The sequence below is a fragment of the Ornithorhynchus anatinus genome, chromosome X5 (genome assembly GCF_004115215.2).
Source record: "Ornithorhynchus anatinus isolate Pmale09 chromosome X5, mOrnAna1.pri.v4, whole genome shotgun sequence".
In the NCBI taxonomy this organism is placed as follows: Eukaryota; Metazoa; Chordata; class Mammalia; order Monotremata; family Ornithorhynchidae; genus Ornithorhynchus; species Ornithorhynchus anatinus.
The window spans coordinates 41135977-41152793 of NC_041753.1; the positions used below are offsets into that span (position 1 = coordinate 41135977).

At 43.3% G+C, this 16817-nt stretch overlaps 1 protein-coding gene across 8 annotated transcripts in view; it reads right to left on the reverse strand.

Moving 5' to 3' along the window:
* The window catches only part of SVEP1 (sushi, von Willebrand factor type A, EGF and pentraxin domain containing 1), a 230211-nt gene that overhangs the window by 35444 nt on the left and 177950 nt on the right, over nucleotides 1-16817 (reverse strand). For all 8 annotated transcript variants that reach the window (XM_029055005.2, XM_029055000.2, XM_029054999.2 and 5 more), the window contains 6 exons: nucleotides 14499-14666; nucleotides 10836-11508; nucleotides 5426-8208; nucleotides 3580-3805; nucleotides 1144-1299; nucleotides 257-320 (listed from right to left, as the gene is read on the reverse strand). In XM_029055005.2, the coding sequence (XP_028910838.1) occupies nucleotides 257-320; nucleotides 1144-1299; nucleotides 3580-3805; nucleotides 5426-8208; nucleotides 10836-11508; nucleotides 14499-14666 (4070 nt within the window). The remainder of the gene's footprint in view (nucleotides 1-256; nucleotides 321-1143; nucleotides 1300-3579; nucleotides 3806-5425; nucleotides 8209-10835; nucleotides 11509-14498; nucleotides 14667-16817) is intronic.

Sequence of the window (16817 nt, forward strand, 5' to 3'; positions counted from 1 at the left end):
TGGAGCATGTTGATGATAAAAGTTAGTTTCATGCTGAACTCATAAGTTCACTGTGGAAAACACCTGCATGAGTCTAAAGCACATTATTTATAGGAACAGAACAGGATGTTAAGAATGGTCAGCTCTACAAAAGTCACTCAAACTGAATTTTCCCTGAAATGTATTCCTGTTTCAGATATTCACTGTGTTTCTTATGAAAGCTAAGAAAGAAAATGGCTATGGATATAGAGATTGAATTTGATCTTGTAAGACTTACTTTTGCACACAGCCAGGACTCCACTCCATTGTTTGTTTTCTTGGCAGATACGCTCACCATCCCCCTGTAAGGCAAGGCAATGGGGTCATCCAAAAGTACAGAACAAGATGCTTGAAAGAAAGATGAAAAATCAATGGGAAATAATCTTCAAAAGAATGTGAAATAACATTCATTATGAATGTAAAAGAACATTCAATATGAATGTGAAATAAGTGGGAAATGGAGAGGTAAAGACATTTATTTTGGAGAGTAAGTTAAGATTTCAAAAAGTCTTCGACGTTCTCTAAAGCAGGGCCCGACTTTCAGCAGAATGTCTTCTGTTGCTATATAGACTTTCTCTCTAGAATATCGATTAATCAAAATGTTTGGTTGATGTGACTAGAATCAATCAATCGATAGCATTTCTTGAGCAATTACTATGTGCAGAGCACAGTTCTACACACTTGAGAGAGTACAATACAAGAGAAATTAGCACATTCCCTGTCCATACTGAGCTTACAAAATAAAAGCAAAATCAACAGGGGGTGGGGGGCGGAATCTATAGTTCTAAAATTTGACTTTTGTCTATCTCTATTTAGCACAGGGTTCTGTGTAATGCAAGAGACTTATTAACTCATTTTTGACGATGACCTCCTACCTCGGTGGATAGCTATTAAAGTTGAGAGCTAAACTATGTCCTTCAAACTTCTTGAGGAGGACTCACTAACTGAAGGGTAACTGCCTTCCATATGTTCTACAGTTAAAATAGCCTCCTTTTAAACTGAAACGCAAAAGGAATAAAGTTATTTTGGAAAAAATACACACAGATCCCCCCACAAACCCAGTGTTCTCAAGCACAGTCACGAAAAACAACAGTTAAAAAATAAGTGAGCACTCCCTTCACTCACCTCTAATTCGTAGCCTGCTTCACACTGATATCGAACTGAATTCTTGAAACTGTACTTCGTGCCAACTACGAGCCCATGATCTGGAGTTTCAGGTTTCCCACAGGAAACTGGGGCACAGGAATCATCAGAAAAAGGGGGATCCCAGGTTCCATCAAGCTAAATAACAAAAAGGGAATAGTTTTAGGGCTTGATCACAACCAGTACCTCCAAGACTCTCCATTAGCTCTCTCCCTCTTACCTATCCACTTAGCTACCCTATCAGCTGTCTTCTGCTCCACCCCAGCTTGAGCTCTTCATTCTTCTAAGCAATTTAATTTTTAATTGCTGACCTAATTTTACCCTCCACTTTCAACTTTCTCATCCTTCCCCCTGCATGGAACATTCTCTCTTTTCTGTTCTGCCAAATCACATCCTTCCCCTCCTTCAAAGCCCTCCTGAAAATCCATTCATCCCATATGAATTCCCAATTCAATGTTCTACGTTCACTGTCCCGTCATTCCTATTACCACTTTAGAACTCAGGTTCATCTATCTTTCTATTTATTTCTCTCATCCCCTACTGATTTAATTGCTTGTATTTTAATCAAGATTTGTTTCAATAAAGATGGTTAGAATATGTAAAGGCCTTCAGGCCATGTAAAGTTTACTGTTTGTCTCAATCCTTTTCTGCATTTCTTTTTGGACCTTCCTTCACTTTCTGCCAGGTGAAGTGGGTATGGGTATTTAAGGCACTCAATCACCTTGCCCACTCCTACCTTACCTCACTGCTCTCTTACTACAGCCCAGCCCACACACTTCAGTCCTCTAATTGCCAATCTATTCACTGTATCTCAAGCTCATCTATCTCACTGTCGACCTCTCGCCCACGTCCTATCTCTGGCTGGTTGTATTGTGTTCTCCCAAGCACTTAGTACAGTGCATAGTAAGTGTTCAATAACTTCAGCAGATCGAATGATTGGAATGCCCTCCCCCTTCATATCTGAAAGACAATCACTCTACCCACCTTCAAAGCCTTATTGAAGGCACATCTCCTCCAAAAGGCCTTCCCTGAATAAGACCTCATTTCCTTTTTTCCCACTCCTTTCTGTGTCACCTTTGCACTTAGATTTGCTCCCTTTATTCACCTCTCCCTCAGCCCCATAGCACTTATGTCCATAATTTATTTATTCATATGAATACTTGTCTGCCCCTCTAGACTGTAATCTTGTTGTGGGCAGGGAATGTGTCTACTAACTCTGTTATATAGTACTCTTCCAAGCTCTTAGTACAGTGCTCAGCACACAGTAAGTGCCCAATAAATACGATTGATTGGGGGCTACTAGGGAGTAGGATTTTTTTAACCTATTGCACGGCCTAACACTTATAGTCTATTTCATGGCTAAGCATATGTGTTTTATAAATGAAAAAAATGACCATTAAACACAGCCATTAGACCATTCAAATTTGATACCTTGTTTCACCAACCATCTAATTACGCTGTCACTAATAATCTGTCATTCCAAGAAACAAATGTCTTAACTAATGCTATTTGTTCTTTTCTGGTTAAAAATGTAAATTTTAACTATCATCTTGTGGGCTGGAAAAAACAAAAAACGTCTTGCAATGGTATTAATGCGGAACAACAGCAGAGGAGGTTTACTTCCAAATCTCTGGCTCAATTCACTGCTTCTCAAACTGGAGATCAAGACCCTGAAAGGGGTGGTGGAGAAAGAACTACAGAGACTGGAGCTGAAGCAACACCTGCCCCCACCTGCCTTCATAAATGGGGTAAAGGTGGGGTGGTCTCCCTCTATCTTCTGGATCCTCCCAGCCCTTGAAATCTGCTGAAATGCCAGAAGGGAGACAGGCTGTGATGTTTTTTGCCTGTTAATTTTGAGGAGGGATAATCAATCAATCAATCAATCCACCAATAGCATTTATTGATATGGGCAATGTGAGGCATGTGAGACAAGGGAATCCTGGGATGAAAACCACTCTGAATGCACAGGTTATTTCATTAGGGCCCAATGTGCCCTCTCTCTGATGGTGAGGTCAGAGACAAGTGACCTTCTGAAGTTTTAGAATGTTTGGATTGGGGTAGTGGTGGCTGTTGTGAATGCACCTATCCCTTTAGCCATAATGTTCTGTAGCTACTGTGGCATTATTCTTGTCCAGGTCTGTTTATGTGCTTTTCTCAATTGTTTTGCCTTTCCTTGTGTCCCCCGGCCTGCCCCCACTAACCCCTCCCCTCTCTCATCCCCTATTCTTAGATTGAGAGATCACGCCTAATTCTCATCTATATTTTTCCCCCAGAACTTAGTATAGTGCTTTGTACACACTAAGCACATAAAAATATGATTATTATTATGATTTTTTTAATGAGACAGCAGATTGCTAGACATATTCCAAAGCTTGCTCAAGTTTCACATATCACTTCCAGCCTAGGGATGACTATTACCTGACACGTTGATATGTTTGTTCCCAAAAAAATGTAGCCCTCTGTGCATGACACAGAAATGCGATTGTTTATACTGAAGTCATCCCCTTCAATAAGCACGTGTGTCATATTTGTTGGCATGGGACATTTCTTAGAACTACAGGAAATACTCTTGGGGGACCAATGTCCATCTTTCAGGCACATACACGTGTCTGTGTCCGATTCCATCACATAACCTTCTAGACATCTGCAAAGAGGAATGTAAAATCATGACATCAGAAAAAAGAAAATGATGTAGTTTCCAGTTCCTCCTCTGTCATTCTGGCTCTCTTCTATCCTTCTCAATCCAACTCAAAAATCTCCCTCTTTCGGGATCTTTCCGATCAACTCCTCCAAGTCTATGCACTGTCCCACACTTGACTAATTTGTATGTGGCTTTGGTACTTGGTTTCTGTGCATTGTTCATTTCAATGGCAGAGGGACCCAGGCAAGAGTGTGTGCACCTCAGTGCCTACGCTCACCAAAGCTGGAAAAGCAATTCTACCAACTCCTGCTGTTGGTAGGACAGACCTTTCCCCTTGTAACCACTGGTGCCCGAACAATGCTCAAGCTGAATGGCAAGGGACCAGAAATGATGCACTACTGTGTTTTCATGGACAAAATGGACAAGTATGCAAGAGATTCTCTTCAATGTTACTCACTGTCATGGATATGATCTCACCATCAGCATCATCTTTGAACTGAAGGACAGCTCTATTTATTCTACATATCTGCTTTCATCAGTCTTGCTTCCCCCTCGATTGTAAACTCCTCAGACACAGGAAGTCTGACCAAAACCTTGTAAAATGCAGTAAGGTACTGTTCAGCAGAGTGCACTCTATATTGATTTCTCAATAAATGTTTGTTGATGAATATTTATGTCCTATTCCTCAATTTTAAATAGTTACTAAAAGATTGAGACCACTGGTGTCCAGGCAGGGATCCCGGGCAAATAAGCCAGAGTGAACCACTGGCTCTAGGCTCTGTTCAGGAAGGTAGGAGTTCTGCTCTTTTAAATTCTCCTTTTCATTTCCTCTTGATCTGAACCCATGACTCACTCCTTCTGGGGGCTGCATATACACATGACCCGCTGTCCCTATCCAAGTGGCTCTGCTGACTGTGTGAGGGAAGGGTCCTCTAAAGTGGAGGGCCTGAGATATTCAACCGAACATTCTTTCTTTGACAGTGGTCTCTAAAGATGCTGGCTGGAACTATTTGATTGTTGCTCTCCTTGGCACCTAACCACATGGCTAGAAAGATCCCATTTAACATGCCAAATTTTTCCCCTTGTCCAAGTACTTATCTAAATTTGTAAACTAAACCCTTCTTGAGCTTTCTCACACCTTCAATTTTCCTTCTATTCGTTTTGATATTTAGTCAAAAAAGACAAAATTTAGGGAGAGAGAGGGAGAGAGATGGGGGGGGGGAGAGAGAGAGCAAAACAAAGAGAATACTACTTTTAGAAAAATCACAGATACTGGCATACCTTCTCTCTATTTCAGGATGGAGCTAGAAAATGCATACTCTCTTGCTCTCTTCTGTAGCTCAAGTAATGAGGAAAAATAATGGTGGTCATGGGGATAAATATTATGTCAACTTTAAAAGATAGCCAAAGGTCAGACTGCACAAAATATGATTGATCTCTAGGGCATTAAAAGTTAGATCCCCAATGCTTGGAAAATCCCAAACTCCCAGCGAGGGACTTCGTCCTTCAGCCAACCAATGCAACACAGCTGATTTTACCAAATTTGGAGAAGATGAAGTATTTAGCTTTCACTTTGGAATCACCTGCCTGCACCTCTTGGACGCTTTAGAGCTACTGCCTTACCTGTACTGAACTTTACTTCCATAGGTGTGAATGTCTCCAGTCATAATGGCATTCGGAACAGAAGGTGGTGGTCCACAGGAGAGGAGTTCACAGTTGGGATATGGCTCACTCCACAGCCCTGTCTCTGTACAAATCAGGTCAGACACCCCTTGCATCCTGTAGCCGGTCACACAGTTGTATGTTATTGCGTTCTCCTCCAATGAGCCACTTCCATTGATGAAGGCATTCGGGATCATAGGGGGAGAGCCACAAGAGAGACGCCCGCAGTGCGGAAAGCCAGAACTCCATTTGCCGGCTGCTTCGCAGACTATTTCAGAAGGTCCCAGAAGTTTGAAGCCTTCAAGGCACTGAAAGCGGGCCCCCTGGCCACAGGTGAAATCCTTCCCGGTGACCACTCCATTTTGAATCACTGGTGGGGGGCACTTGCAGGGCAGACAGGAAGGGAGGGTGCCACTCCAGGAGCCACTGGCAAGACAGTGACGTATAGGACTTCCAAGCAGCTCATACCCAGGAAAGCACACGTATTCCACCTGGTCCCCATATGTGAAGGAGGAGCCATTGAGGAAGCCATGGGAGAGGTCTTCAGGAGGTCCGCAGCTGACTGGTTCACAGTAAGGAGGCTCCGCGTCCCAGGTGCCATCCGCTTGGCAGGTTAGTTTGGGAGCCCCCTGCAACACAAAGCCCTCCTGGCACTGATACTCAACTTCTTTCCCAAAGCCATGTTCCAGGCCTTTCATCTCTCCATTTTCAAGGGGCAGTGGGGCAGTACATTTGACAGCCACGCAGGTAGGTGGGGCCCCACTCCAATGTCCATTGGCCAGGCAAGTTTGGCTCCTGGTTCCATCCAACAGGAATCCTTCCTTGCAACTGTACTCAATTTCTCTCTGGAAGGTGTATTCTTCACCACTCACCCGGCCATTCTCTGAAACAGGGGGTGGGCCGCAGGAAACAGGAATACAAATGGGCTCATTTCCATCCCACTTCTGGTCTTCCTGGCACGTTCTCCTCTCTGAGCCATTCAGCTCATACCCAGGATCGCACGCGTAGTGCACCATGCTCATGTACGTATAGTTCCTTCCTCTGACAGATCCGTTCATTAGCTGGCTGGGCTTGTTACATGATATGGCCTCACAGGTAGGGGGAGCATCACTCCACTGTCTAGTGGACAGGCAAAGTCTTGTGTCAGAGCCCACCAGCATATGCCCAGGTTTACAGCTATACTGCAATGCACTGCCCAAGATATTCTCGGTAAAATGTAAAAAGCCATTCTGTGGAGGAGTAGGCAGGTCACACTCTATGGACAGACAAGCAGGAGCACTGCCATTCCAAGTTCCATCCTCCTGACAGATCAGCACAGGATTTCCTAAGAGTTCATGCCCCGGGTCGCAAGTGTACAAAACCATGGAGCCATATAGAAAGTTTGACAATGGTGCAGCGACTGGTTCTTTCGACCCTTTTGCCATCAACCCAGGGTGGTGAGATGGGCTGGGAGCATGATAGGACACTTCCATGACCTCCTCCTCAGGATCAAAATGTCTTGCTCCCCCTTTGATCTTCACACTCTCCCCAAAGTCTATATGAGGAGGAAGGCCACAGTCTGTGGGGAAGCATGTGGGAGTAAAGCTGGACCATCCCGACTCTTCACAGGTCTGCATAGCATGACCCGCCAATTGGAATCCCGGGAAACAGCTGTAGATGATCATAGCCCCAAAGCTGTAATCTGCACCTTCAACGAAGCCATTCTCAATGGGTTGAGGGGGCTCACAGAGTATGGCACTGCAAGATGGAATGACGACGTCCCAATCTCCTGTCTCCAGGCAGACTAGCACGTTGGGCCCTACGAGCCTGTAGCCCCGGTCACAGGAATAGGTAATGGTCTGTCCGTAGTGCAGGTTTGTGTACGAGTATTTGCCATTCAAAATCTTCCTAGGCTTGGGGCACTCAATGGGCTTACACACCGGTTTGCCTCCGAGCCACTGTCCACTTTCTCCACAGAGGATGGTTGTGTTTCCCATCAATTCGAAACCTGGCTTACAGGTATACAGTGCTGTGCTGAGGTAGTCAAGACCTTGCACATCCACAATGCCATTGAGGATTTCCTCAGGCTGGGGGCATTCTACTGGGATGCATTCTGGGAGTGGTGAACTCCAAGTGCCATCAGATTGACAGGAGATGGTAACGGCCCCCCTGAGGAAAAAACCATCCACACAGGAATACTTGACCATGCTCCCAAAATGCAGTGCAGAAGAAGGAGTGGGGCCACCGAAAGAAATGAGTGGAGGTGGGAAGCACAGCACTGTCTTGCATGCAGGAAAAGAGTCATTCCATTGCTGTGATGGCAAGCACTTGAGAACAGAGGAGCCCTGTAAGACCTGGCCCTCCTTACAGGAAAACTGCACTACTCCCACTTCATTGACCAGCTCCTTTAAGACAAGCTGATTTTCCACCAAGGGTGGCTCTGGACATTTTGCTGGTATGCATTTTGGGTTCAGCTTCTTGTTCCACTTCCCAGATTTCTGGCATGTCCAAGTGGCATCTCCCATAAGTTCATAGCCCTCGTTGCACAAAAACTGCACTTTGGATCCCACCTCAAAGTTTTCACCCTTGGCGTAGCCATGCTGGATGGGTGGAGGCTTTCCGCAACTGAGGGGGATGCAGGATGGAGGGGACTCACTATGCCAATGGCGATTGGCTTGGCAGACAAACCCAGGACTTCCCAACAACTTGTATCCGGGGTTACACTGATACCTCACTTCGCTCTCAAAGACTCGCCCGGTCATGTGCTGTATAGGGGGGAAAAATAGGAAACGTTTGAGAATTCATCCTAGTCCTTGTACATGGCAGGTAAGAAAAATAGGCTTGATCCATTACCCTGAAGGAAGAACCTAAAAGTAAGGCTAGAAGAAAAGTCCCTGCATGAGATACGGAACCTTTGAAACTTAACCGGGAAGCAGTAGACAAGCCTGACTAAATCTAGCTAAAATCTCTGCCCTTCTTACCTGATCCCAATTATGTGATGCTTTAGAATTAAACAGAGAAACCACAAGCATTGCCAAACCCCTTCTCCCCTGCCCCTCCCCATACACAGAGAGCAGGCATCTCTACTTTATTCAAAAGCAGCACAGAATCACAGGGTGGTAGAAATGGCTCTCTAAATCCCACTAAAATCTTTGCTCTGCTTTCTCACCCTGATTCTGTTCTGATGGTGGATGAATCAGAGAAACCCCAACTCCCTAATGGCAGAGAAGGTTGTCATGACTGCTGCTAAATCTGGAATCTTCACTCCTCCACCAGCTGAGATTTGGGGATTAAAAAGTATTGCTTTCCTTTTCAAGAAAGCAGACTAACTTTTTAAAATGATCAAAGAAGTCTCTGAAAGAAAGAGGAGTTCAAGGTGGGCAGAGATGTTCAAAAGGACTAAGCCTACTCCAAGGTGCTTTATGAAGAAAGGAAACAGACTACTGGTCAGCCTAAATTGTACACATTTTTCACTAAATTTGGAAAACCACTAAAACTAACAGCAGAGTTAGCTTCTATTTCTGTGGCCTCTTGCAAAGACTAATTATCACATTTCAACTCCTTATTTAACATTGCCATATTATGCTTTGAATTATTTTAATAGAGAATAATGGTTTAGTGATGTTTAATGTTGCAAAATATTGTATGCAAAGGAACTTCTTATTGTCATTCTAGGGGTTCCGGAGTTTATTTATAAGTCTGGTAAATGTTTTCCACTATATGGTCATTCATAATACAGCCATGGCTTAGAGCAACATACCATGGCTGTATCATGCAATATGCCTTTATCATTTTACTAGAAGGAAGTGAGAAGAATGGTGGTCAGAGAAATAAGAAACTTTACCATTTAAAAAGCTGCTGAAAGGCACTGGGATTACCTGCCCATCTCAAAGGACTCTTTTTTTGTGGGGGCAGGGAGGGAAGAAATAGGAGACAAAAAGGATGAATAATAGTGAGAGAAATCTATCTCTTATCTCCTTCAATAACCAGGCATCAAATGTAAACTATAACATCCATATGACATTAAAATAACCTCAGTTCCTTACACAGCACTTTTGGCGTTCTGATATCATGTTGGACCCAGCAACGATGAATAACACTGAGCAGCAGCACAGTCAATGGAGCCAAAGAAAGGAGCCCCTGCCCTCCACCACTCCCCTATCCTCTCCCTCTGAGTCAGTGTCCCCAAGTTTCACATGGAAAATTTCTGCCCAGGTGACTATAGTCTGCACTGCCCAATGGCCTTGTTTCATTACCACACAGTTCAAATGAAATCAGGCACTACTGCAGTCCTGTTACATTTTCACATTTCCCCTCCAGTTTCATTTTGCCCATTCCAGGGCATAATGGGCTTCCACCTACATGAAGACATTAATTTAATTTTAGAACACGACATTTAAACCAGCGTGAGAAGCAGTGTGAGCTAGTGGATAGAGCACGGGCCTGAGAGTCAGAAAGACCTGGATTCTAATCCTGACTCCACCACTTGTCTGCTGTGTGATCTTGGGCAGGGCACTAACTTTTCTGTGCCTCAGTTCTCTCATCTGCAAAATGGGAATTCAATTCCTGTGCTCCCTCCTACTTAGAGTGTGAGCCCCATGTAGGACCTGATTGTCTTGTACCTACCCCTGCGCTTAATACAGTGCTTGGCACATAGTAAGTGCTTAACAAATAATTATTGTTATTATAATCATCATTACTTATTATCATTATCTCCTTCAGGGTCACAAGGGTATCATTTCATTTCTGAAGAATAGTGATATTCAGTTCTTACTTGCCCACAGCCTATTTTCCTCCAACCTCAGCCAAATTTATTTCAGTACCTGAGTCTGTGACTTCTGCTGGGGTTTTTTTAAGGGTATTTAAGTGCTTACTATGTGCCAGGCACTGTACTAAGCGCTGTAGTAGATATATGCCAATCAGATTGGACACAGCCCCTGTCCCACATGGGGCTCACACTCTTAATCCCCATTTTACAGATCAGGTAACTGAGGCACAGAGAAGTTAATGACTTGCCCAAGATCACACAGCAGGCAAGTGGAGGAGCCGGGAATATGAACCCAGGTCCTCTGACTCCCAGGCCCAGGCTCTTTTCACTAGGGCATGCTCCTCACACCTCCAAAGGTAACTATTTCTTTCCACCATGAGGATCCAGGCCAACACACTGGCAGTCATCATGAAAAATCTTAATAAATTACCATCCCTATAACATATCCTTTTTGTTGCTTGAAAATGTATTTCATTCATCCTTCCCAGTTAGTCGTCCATTATGCTTTCAACTCTTCTCAACCTTAGCCACTCATCTTGTTGCTGAATCCGCTCCCTTCAACTTACTCTGACCAAACAACGCAAGCTTCGAAATAAGACATGAGCAGCTGGTAAACTCCCTTACCTCCACGAGCCCATTCTCAACTTTGGGGGGTTCGCTGCAAGACACGGGGTGGCAGGTGGGTATGCGGCCGCTCCATTCCCCTGTGGCTTCACAGGTGCTCTTCTTCTCCCCTTTGATGTAGAATCCCTTGTTGCAGCTATAAGCCACCACAGCTCCGAAACTGTAATTGCCTCCACTTGCATAGCCATTCTTGATGCTTGGGGGCTCCCCACACCGTACAGGGATGCACTGGATCGTCATGGGAGAAGGGTTCCAGTGCCCTCCCCGCACACACTCAATCTTAGCCGAGGTATTCAAGACAAAGCCTTCCGTGCATTTAAAGCTCACGGCTGAGCCAGCAGCAAACTTGGCTTTGCTCACGGACTCTAATATGCTGTAGGAAACAGCCGGGGGTTTCTCACAGAAATCAGCGATACAGTGGGGCATTTCCTGGCCTTCGGGGGGTACCCACTGCCCTTGTGCATTACAGAGCAGCTGGGCATTGCCGGCCAAGCTGTAACCATCAGAGCAGTAGTAGAAAGCTATGTCGCCGAATAAGCGATGAGCAGTTTCTGGGGATGCGTGGTCCACGTTGGGGGGCTCGTCACAGGAAACGGCCAGGCACTGCTGGTTGCTGACACTCCACTTACCATTAGCCAAGCATTCAATGGTTTCAGGGCCAACAAGGGTGTAACTATGAGGTCAGAGAAGAGAGAAAGTATTAGAGATGGAGTTTGTAGTAGGTGGGCTTTTCCTGATTTTTTTTTTTCAAGTTTGATTTTCCACCTTCGGGATGAGGTGAGCATCATGTACTTCTGTTATGTGGAAGCACGGATCACTTGGTTGGCTTTGGGGTAGCATTTATAATTGCAATTTTAAAATACATTTTCTCTATGCTCCAACCCCAAATCAGGAGCCCAGTAGAAGTGGCACATGGAAATATTCTGCTCTCTTTTCATAACCTTCAGGTATTACTCAAATAAATAATAAAGCATTTGTACTCCTAAAACCCACTGCAGTGATCCCAAAATATTGGTGTTTTCTGGAAATATATATGTCACAATGCATTTTACAGGGCAAATGGAAGTACCGATAACTAGTCTTTGATCCCTGCAGCTTTTTCAAAGCAGTTGAGCTAATGATGTAATTTCATGCTGGCTACTGAGCCAATTAAATTACTTCCTTTTTAAGGTTCTTTTTAAGTTGGCCCACCAAAGGAGGATGGATAATAACCCATTGTTGAAATGTCTGTTGAATATCTGCAGCTGCTTCTGCAAAATCAGCTTGAAGATACTTGGCAAATCAAGGTAATGAAATTTGCATCTATGTATTTTTCCTTTCTGGCCTACAGTATTAATTTCCAAAGGTTGGTTAGGATTTTGGAAAACTATAGAGACAACACATTTTTTTGAGCTCCCATTCCATATACTCTTTGAATTTCCTGAACCCCAATCTTCTAGAAAATGTACATAGGACCCAAATATAACCACTTAGTTTTAAAATATTCTCATTCAGCAACAAAAAATACAGGATGTCATCAATCGTATTACTGAGGGCTCATCTTGTGCAGACCACTGTACTAAGCACTTAGGAGAGTACAATATAACAGAGTTGGTAGACAAGTTCCCTGACCACAGCGAGTTTAAAACTACAATATATTGCAGTAATTCCAATTACAGTACTTACATTTAAGGATCTAGATTATAAGATCCTTGAGAGCCAGGATTGTGTCTACTTTATTGTACTCTCCCAAGTATTTAGTACTGTGCTGTGTTTGGCACAGTAAAACACAGGAAATTAAGGGATTTTGATTTTTGAACTGGACTTTGTAGCAAATCCATAAGAGATGTAGCTGTCCACTAACAAGAGTTTTTCAGTTCTCTATTATTCTTGAGAATGTAATTCTGGTGGGGGTTTTTTTTGTTATAGTAACTTTCACCTGTTCCTGGTTTGCAAAATTATAAAGAATAGAAAGATTTATGATAATTGGAGTGTAACTTGAGGTAAGGTGGGGGAAACCAGTTCACAGAGAATCACTGTGAGAAGGGAGAGGAGGAAGCCAGGAGAATCACTCTCTGATGTCCCACCCTGAAGAGCAGGCCAAGCCAATCAGAGAGAAGAATTGGGGAGGAAGTAGAGGGGCCAGGTTGGGGGAAGGGAAGGCCCTTGGCCATGTTGAGGTGAGAGGAAGTGAGCTGCCCAGCTCATCTTCCTGCAGAAACACTCTGGGCATGTCACTCCCCTTCTTCAAAACCTCCAGTGGTTGCCTATCAACCTCTGCACGAAACAAAAACTTCTCACTCTAGGCTTCAAGGCTCTCCATCACCTTGCCCCCTCCTACCTCTCCTCCCTTCTCTCTTTCTACTTGCCCAACCTGCATGTTCTGCTCCTCTGCCGCCCACCTCCTCACCGTCCCTCGTTCTCGCCTATCCCGCCGTTGACCCCTGGCCCACGTCCTCCCGCTGTCCTGGAATGCCCTCCCTCCTCACCTCTGCCAAACTAATTCTCTTCCCCTCTTCAAAGCCCTACTTAGAGCTCACCTCCTCCAGGAGGCCTTCCCAGACTGAGCTTCCCCTTTTCCCTCTACTCCCTCTGCTGCCCCTCTACCCTCAGCTAAGCCCCCTTTTCCCTCCCTTTCTCTCTGCTCCTCCCCCTCTCCCTTCCCCTCTCCTCAGCACTATGCTCGTCCGCTCAATTGTATATATTCTCATTACCCTATTTATTTTGTTAATGAGATGTACATCGCCTTGATTCTATTTATTGCTATTGTTTCAATGAGATGTACATCCCCTTGCTTCTATTTATTGCTATTGTTTTTGTATGTCTGTCTCCCCCGATTAGATTGTGAGCCCGTCAATGGGCAGGGACTGTCTCTATCTGTTGCCTATTTGTAATTCCAAGCGCTTAGTACAGTGCTCTGCACATAGTAAGTGCTCAATAAATACTATTGAATGAATGAATGAATAGTAGAGCTGGACACAGGGAGAACTTGTACTGTACCCTGGAGAGACACAGGACACAGGGAGGGATCAGAGAGGATCTCTGGAGGTTCGGAGTCCAGCGGCCAGGACCCTGGAAGAGCGAGGCTCCTGCCCCTGAGAGGGAGAAGAATGTGAGCCTCGGGACACCTACAGGGAAGTATGGAGGGTCCTGGAGGGGGAAGTAACGGATCCAGGGAAAGGCAGTTTGAACTGGATTCACTGTAATAATAATAATGGTATTTGTTAAGCACTTACTATTTGCCAGCCACGGTACTAAGTGCTGGGGTGGATACAAGCAAATTGGGTTGTAAGTGGTCCCTGTCCCATGTGGCACTCATAGTTTCAATCCTCATTTTACAGATGAGGTAACCGAGGCACAGAGAAGTGAAGTCAACTGCCCATGGTCACACAGCAGACAAGTGTTAGAGCCAGGATTAGAACCCCTATCCTCCTGACTCCCAGGCCCGTACTCTATCCACTACACTATGCTACTTCTCTGCACTGGAAAAGTATACTTTCCTTTTGGGCAGGTCTTAAAACACAGATTTTCCAGACCAGGAACATTTTGTTTAAGGGTGTTTTTGCTTTGGAATTTCCAGAAGCTGCATTCGTAGTTGTTGTGGTCATCTATCTTTTGGATAAGGAACTGTAGATGAGTCCCTTTTAATGTTTGGATTGATTCATCTCATTCCAAAATACATACCCTTCTTTACATGTGTAAGTGACCTTGTTTCCAAAAGTAAAGTTACTCCTGCTAGTGGCAGCATCTTTGATGGCAGGAGGGGGTCCACAGGAGACAAGTTCACAGCTTGGTGGAACTTCATTCCATTGTGCTGAGGCTTCACAATGGAGTACTGCAGTGCCCTGCAAGCTAAAAGATACCCTGATCTTAGAAAAACACATTAGAAATGGACTTAAATATAAATTAATACCAGCAAAATTTGGGGATGAAATAGGATATGCTTAGAAATTTTAATACAGTAAAAAAAATCAGAATCCAGTTCCTATTTAATCTTTTGACAGAGGTAGGCATATCTTCAGAATTACACTGACCTTGGTTTCTGTTTCAAGATGATATTTGATTCAGACTGACAATATATCAATGTTTAACCAACACAATCACAGAGCTTTAGTTACTGTTCTGGGAAATTTTAGAAAAAAATATACCAATGAGTTCTGTCCTGGCTAAACTGGTCTGTCAACTTTGCACTGACTCCCAGCCACTCAAGTTTGCTTTAAATGGCTGGACTTCCAGATCCAGGCTGGACAGTATGTTTACCACATGCTCAGTTTAGGTTCCACAGCACCTGGGACAAAACACAGACCACTCAGAGTGCTATGGAGATTTTCCCTTCAATTATTAACCCACGTCCCCTAAAGGTTGCCAAGATGGAAGGGGTAGGTATTCAAGTTCGGGATCATGACCTGATGACCCTGCTTTAAAAATAATAATATGGGTCAGCCTACATTTCAAATGATACAATTTTAAATGAATCCTGTTTGAAATATGCTACTGTAATATTTCTGAGTTGGCATTTGTAACATGTCTTATATATGATACATAACTGCCTACTCTCATCAATACGAGAGTACTGTACTCTAGACAGTAAGCTCGTTGTGGGCAGGGAATGTGTTTGTTTACTGTTGTAATGTATTCTCCCAAGAGCTTAGTACAATGCTCTGCACACAGTAAGCGCTCAATAAACACAACTGAATGAATGACGTACGATATACGTAAATCTGTTTAAAATGCATATCGTACTGATGAGAATATGCAGTTATGTATCATATGAGACATGTTACAAATACCAACTCGGAAATATTAAATGTATCTCAGTAATAAGAAATTTCACCTACTTCAAAGCAGTATGTGGGAGTGGCTATGGGGGTGGTAAAGCTTCAATTAACAATGTTTATTTGTTAGGCCTGTTATTTTTTTACCACAAAAGTTGCAAATCAAGTATTGTGATTTTTAAAATATTGAATACTGTGTGAAATTCTGGTGGAGGCATCTTGGGAAGGGAATTATCGAGCTGGAGAAGGTATAGAAAAAGGCAACCTTGATGATCAGGGAGGTGGGAACAGCCTTTGTTTGAGGGAAGATTGACAAGTTTAGGATTTGTCCACTTGAGAAGATGATAGTTTAAGAGGAGTCAAGATTAAAGCTTAAAAATTCATGAAGGGCAAGTTTAGATTCAGGAACAACAGTAATCAATTTAGGTGTACTTGGCTTAACATTATTTAAGAACACTATTTCAACAAGGTCTATTATTGATATTTTTGTAAAACTCGGGAAATCTCAAAAGCCTTTCAATGTTTTGTCACCTAATTTTGCAAGTGATAATTAGAATTTCATTTCTTCAAGCTTCATGGGGCCCTTCGCTAGACTTTGAGGTACAATCATTTCCACATATTTAACATTTGATACGTAATTTTGATTGATTTATGCATTATACATTCTTTAAATGGCCATAATGCAGCATATATTCTGCTACATCCCAGTTAGCACTCTTAACTGGTTCCATGAAAACAGAATGCTAAGCAAAAGAATGTTAAATGAAGTAAAATTTCCCATAGGGTATAATGTAAAGTGCATTATGGCATTCCCAAGATCAAAAGAATTGACTAAATCGGTGAGGGATAAAAACACGATACAGTTATTTGATCAAATAGCACTGTGAATATGCACCAATAATAAATTAATTTGAATGAAATGATTCTTGTGCACACATATGTGAAAGAGTACTTCTTTTTCAAAGTATTTTTTTTACTCCCCATTCAGTAGAAAGATACCATCCAAGAGATCTGCAATTAACTATGCTAAATAAATGTCATTATTTAATGCTGAATTGAAACAGGCTTTAATCACTCTATTCAATTCAGCAAAATACTTCAAAAAGGAAGAGAAGTACCTAAACTAAGGCAATATTTATGGCATTATCTCCTATGGGAAAAAGCAGTAATACCTACATTCAAATTCAGTGCTATAAAGAGCATTATGATGGGGAGTACCTATATATGC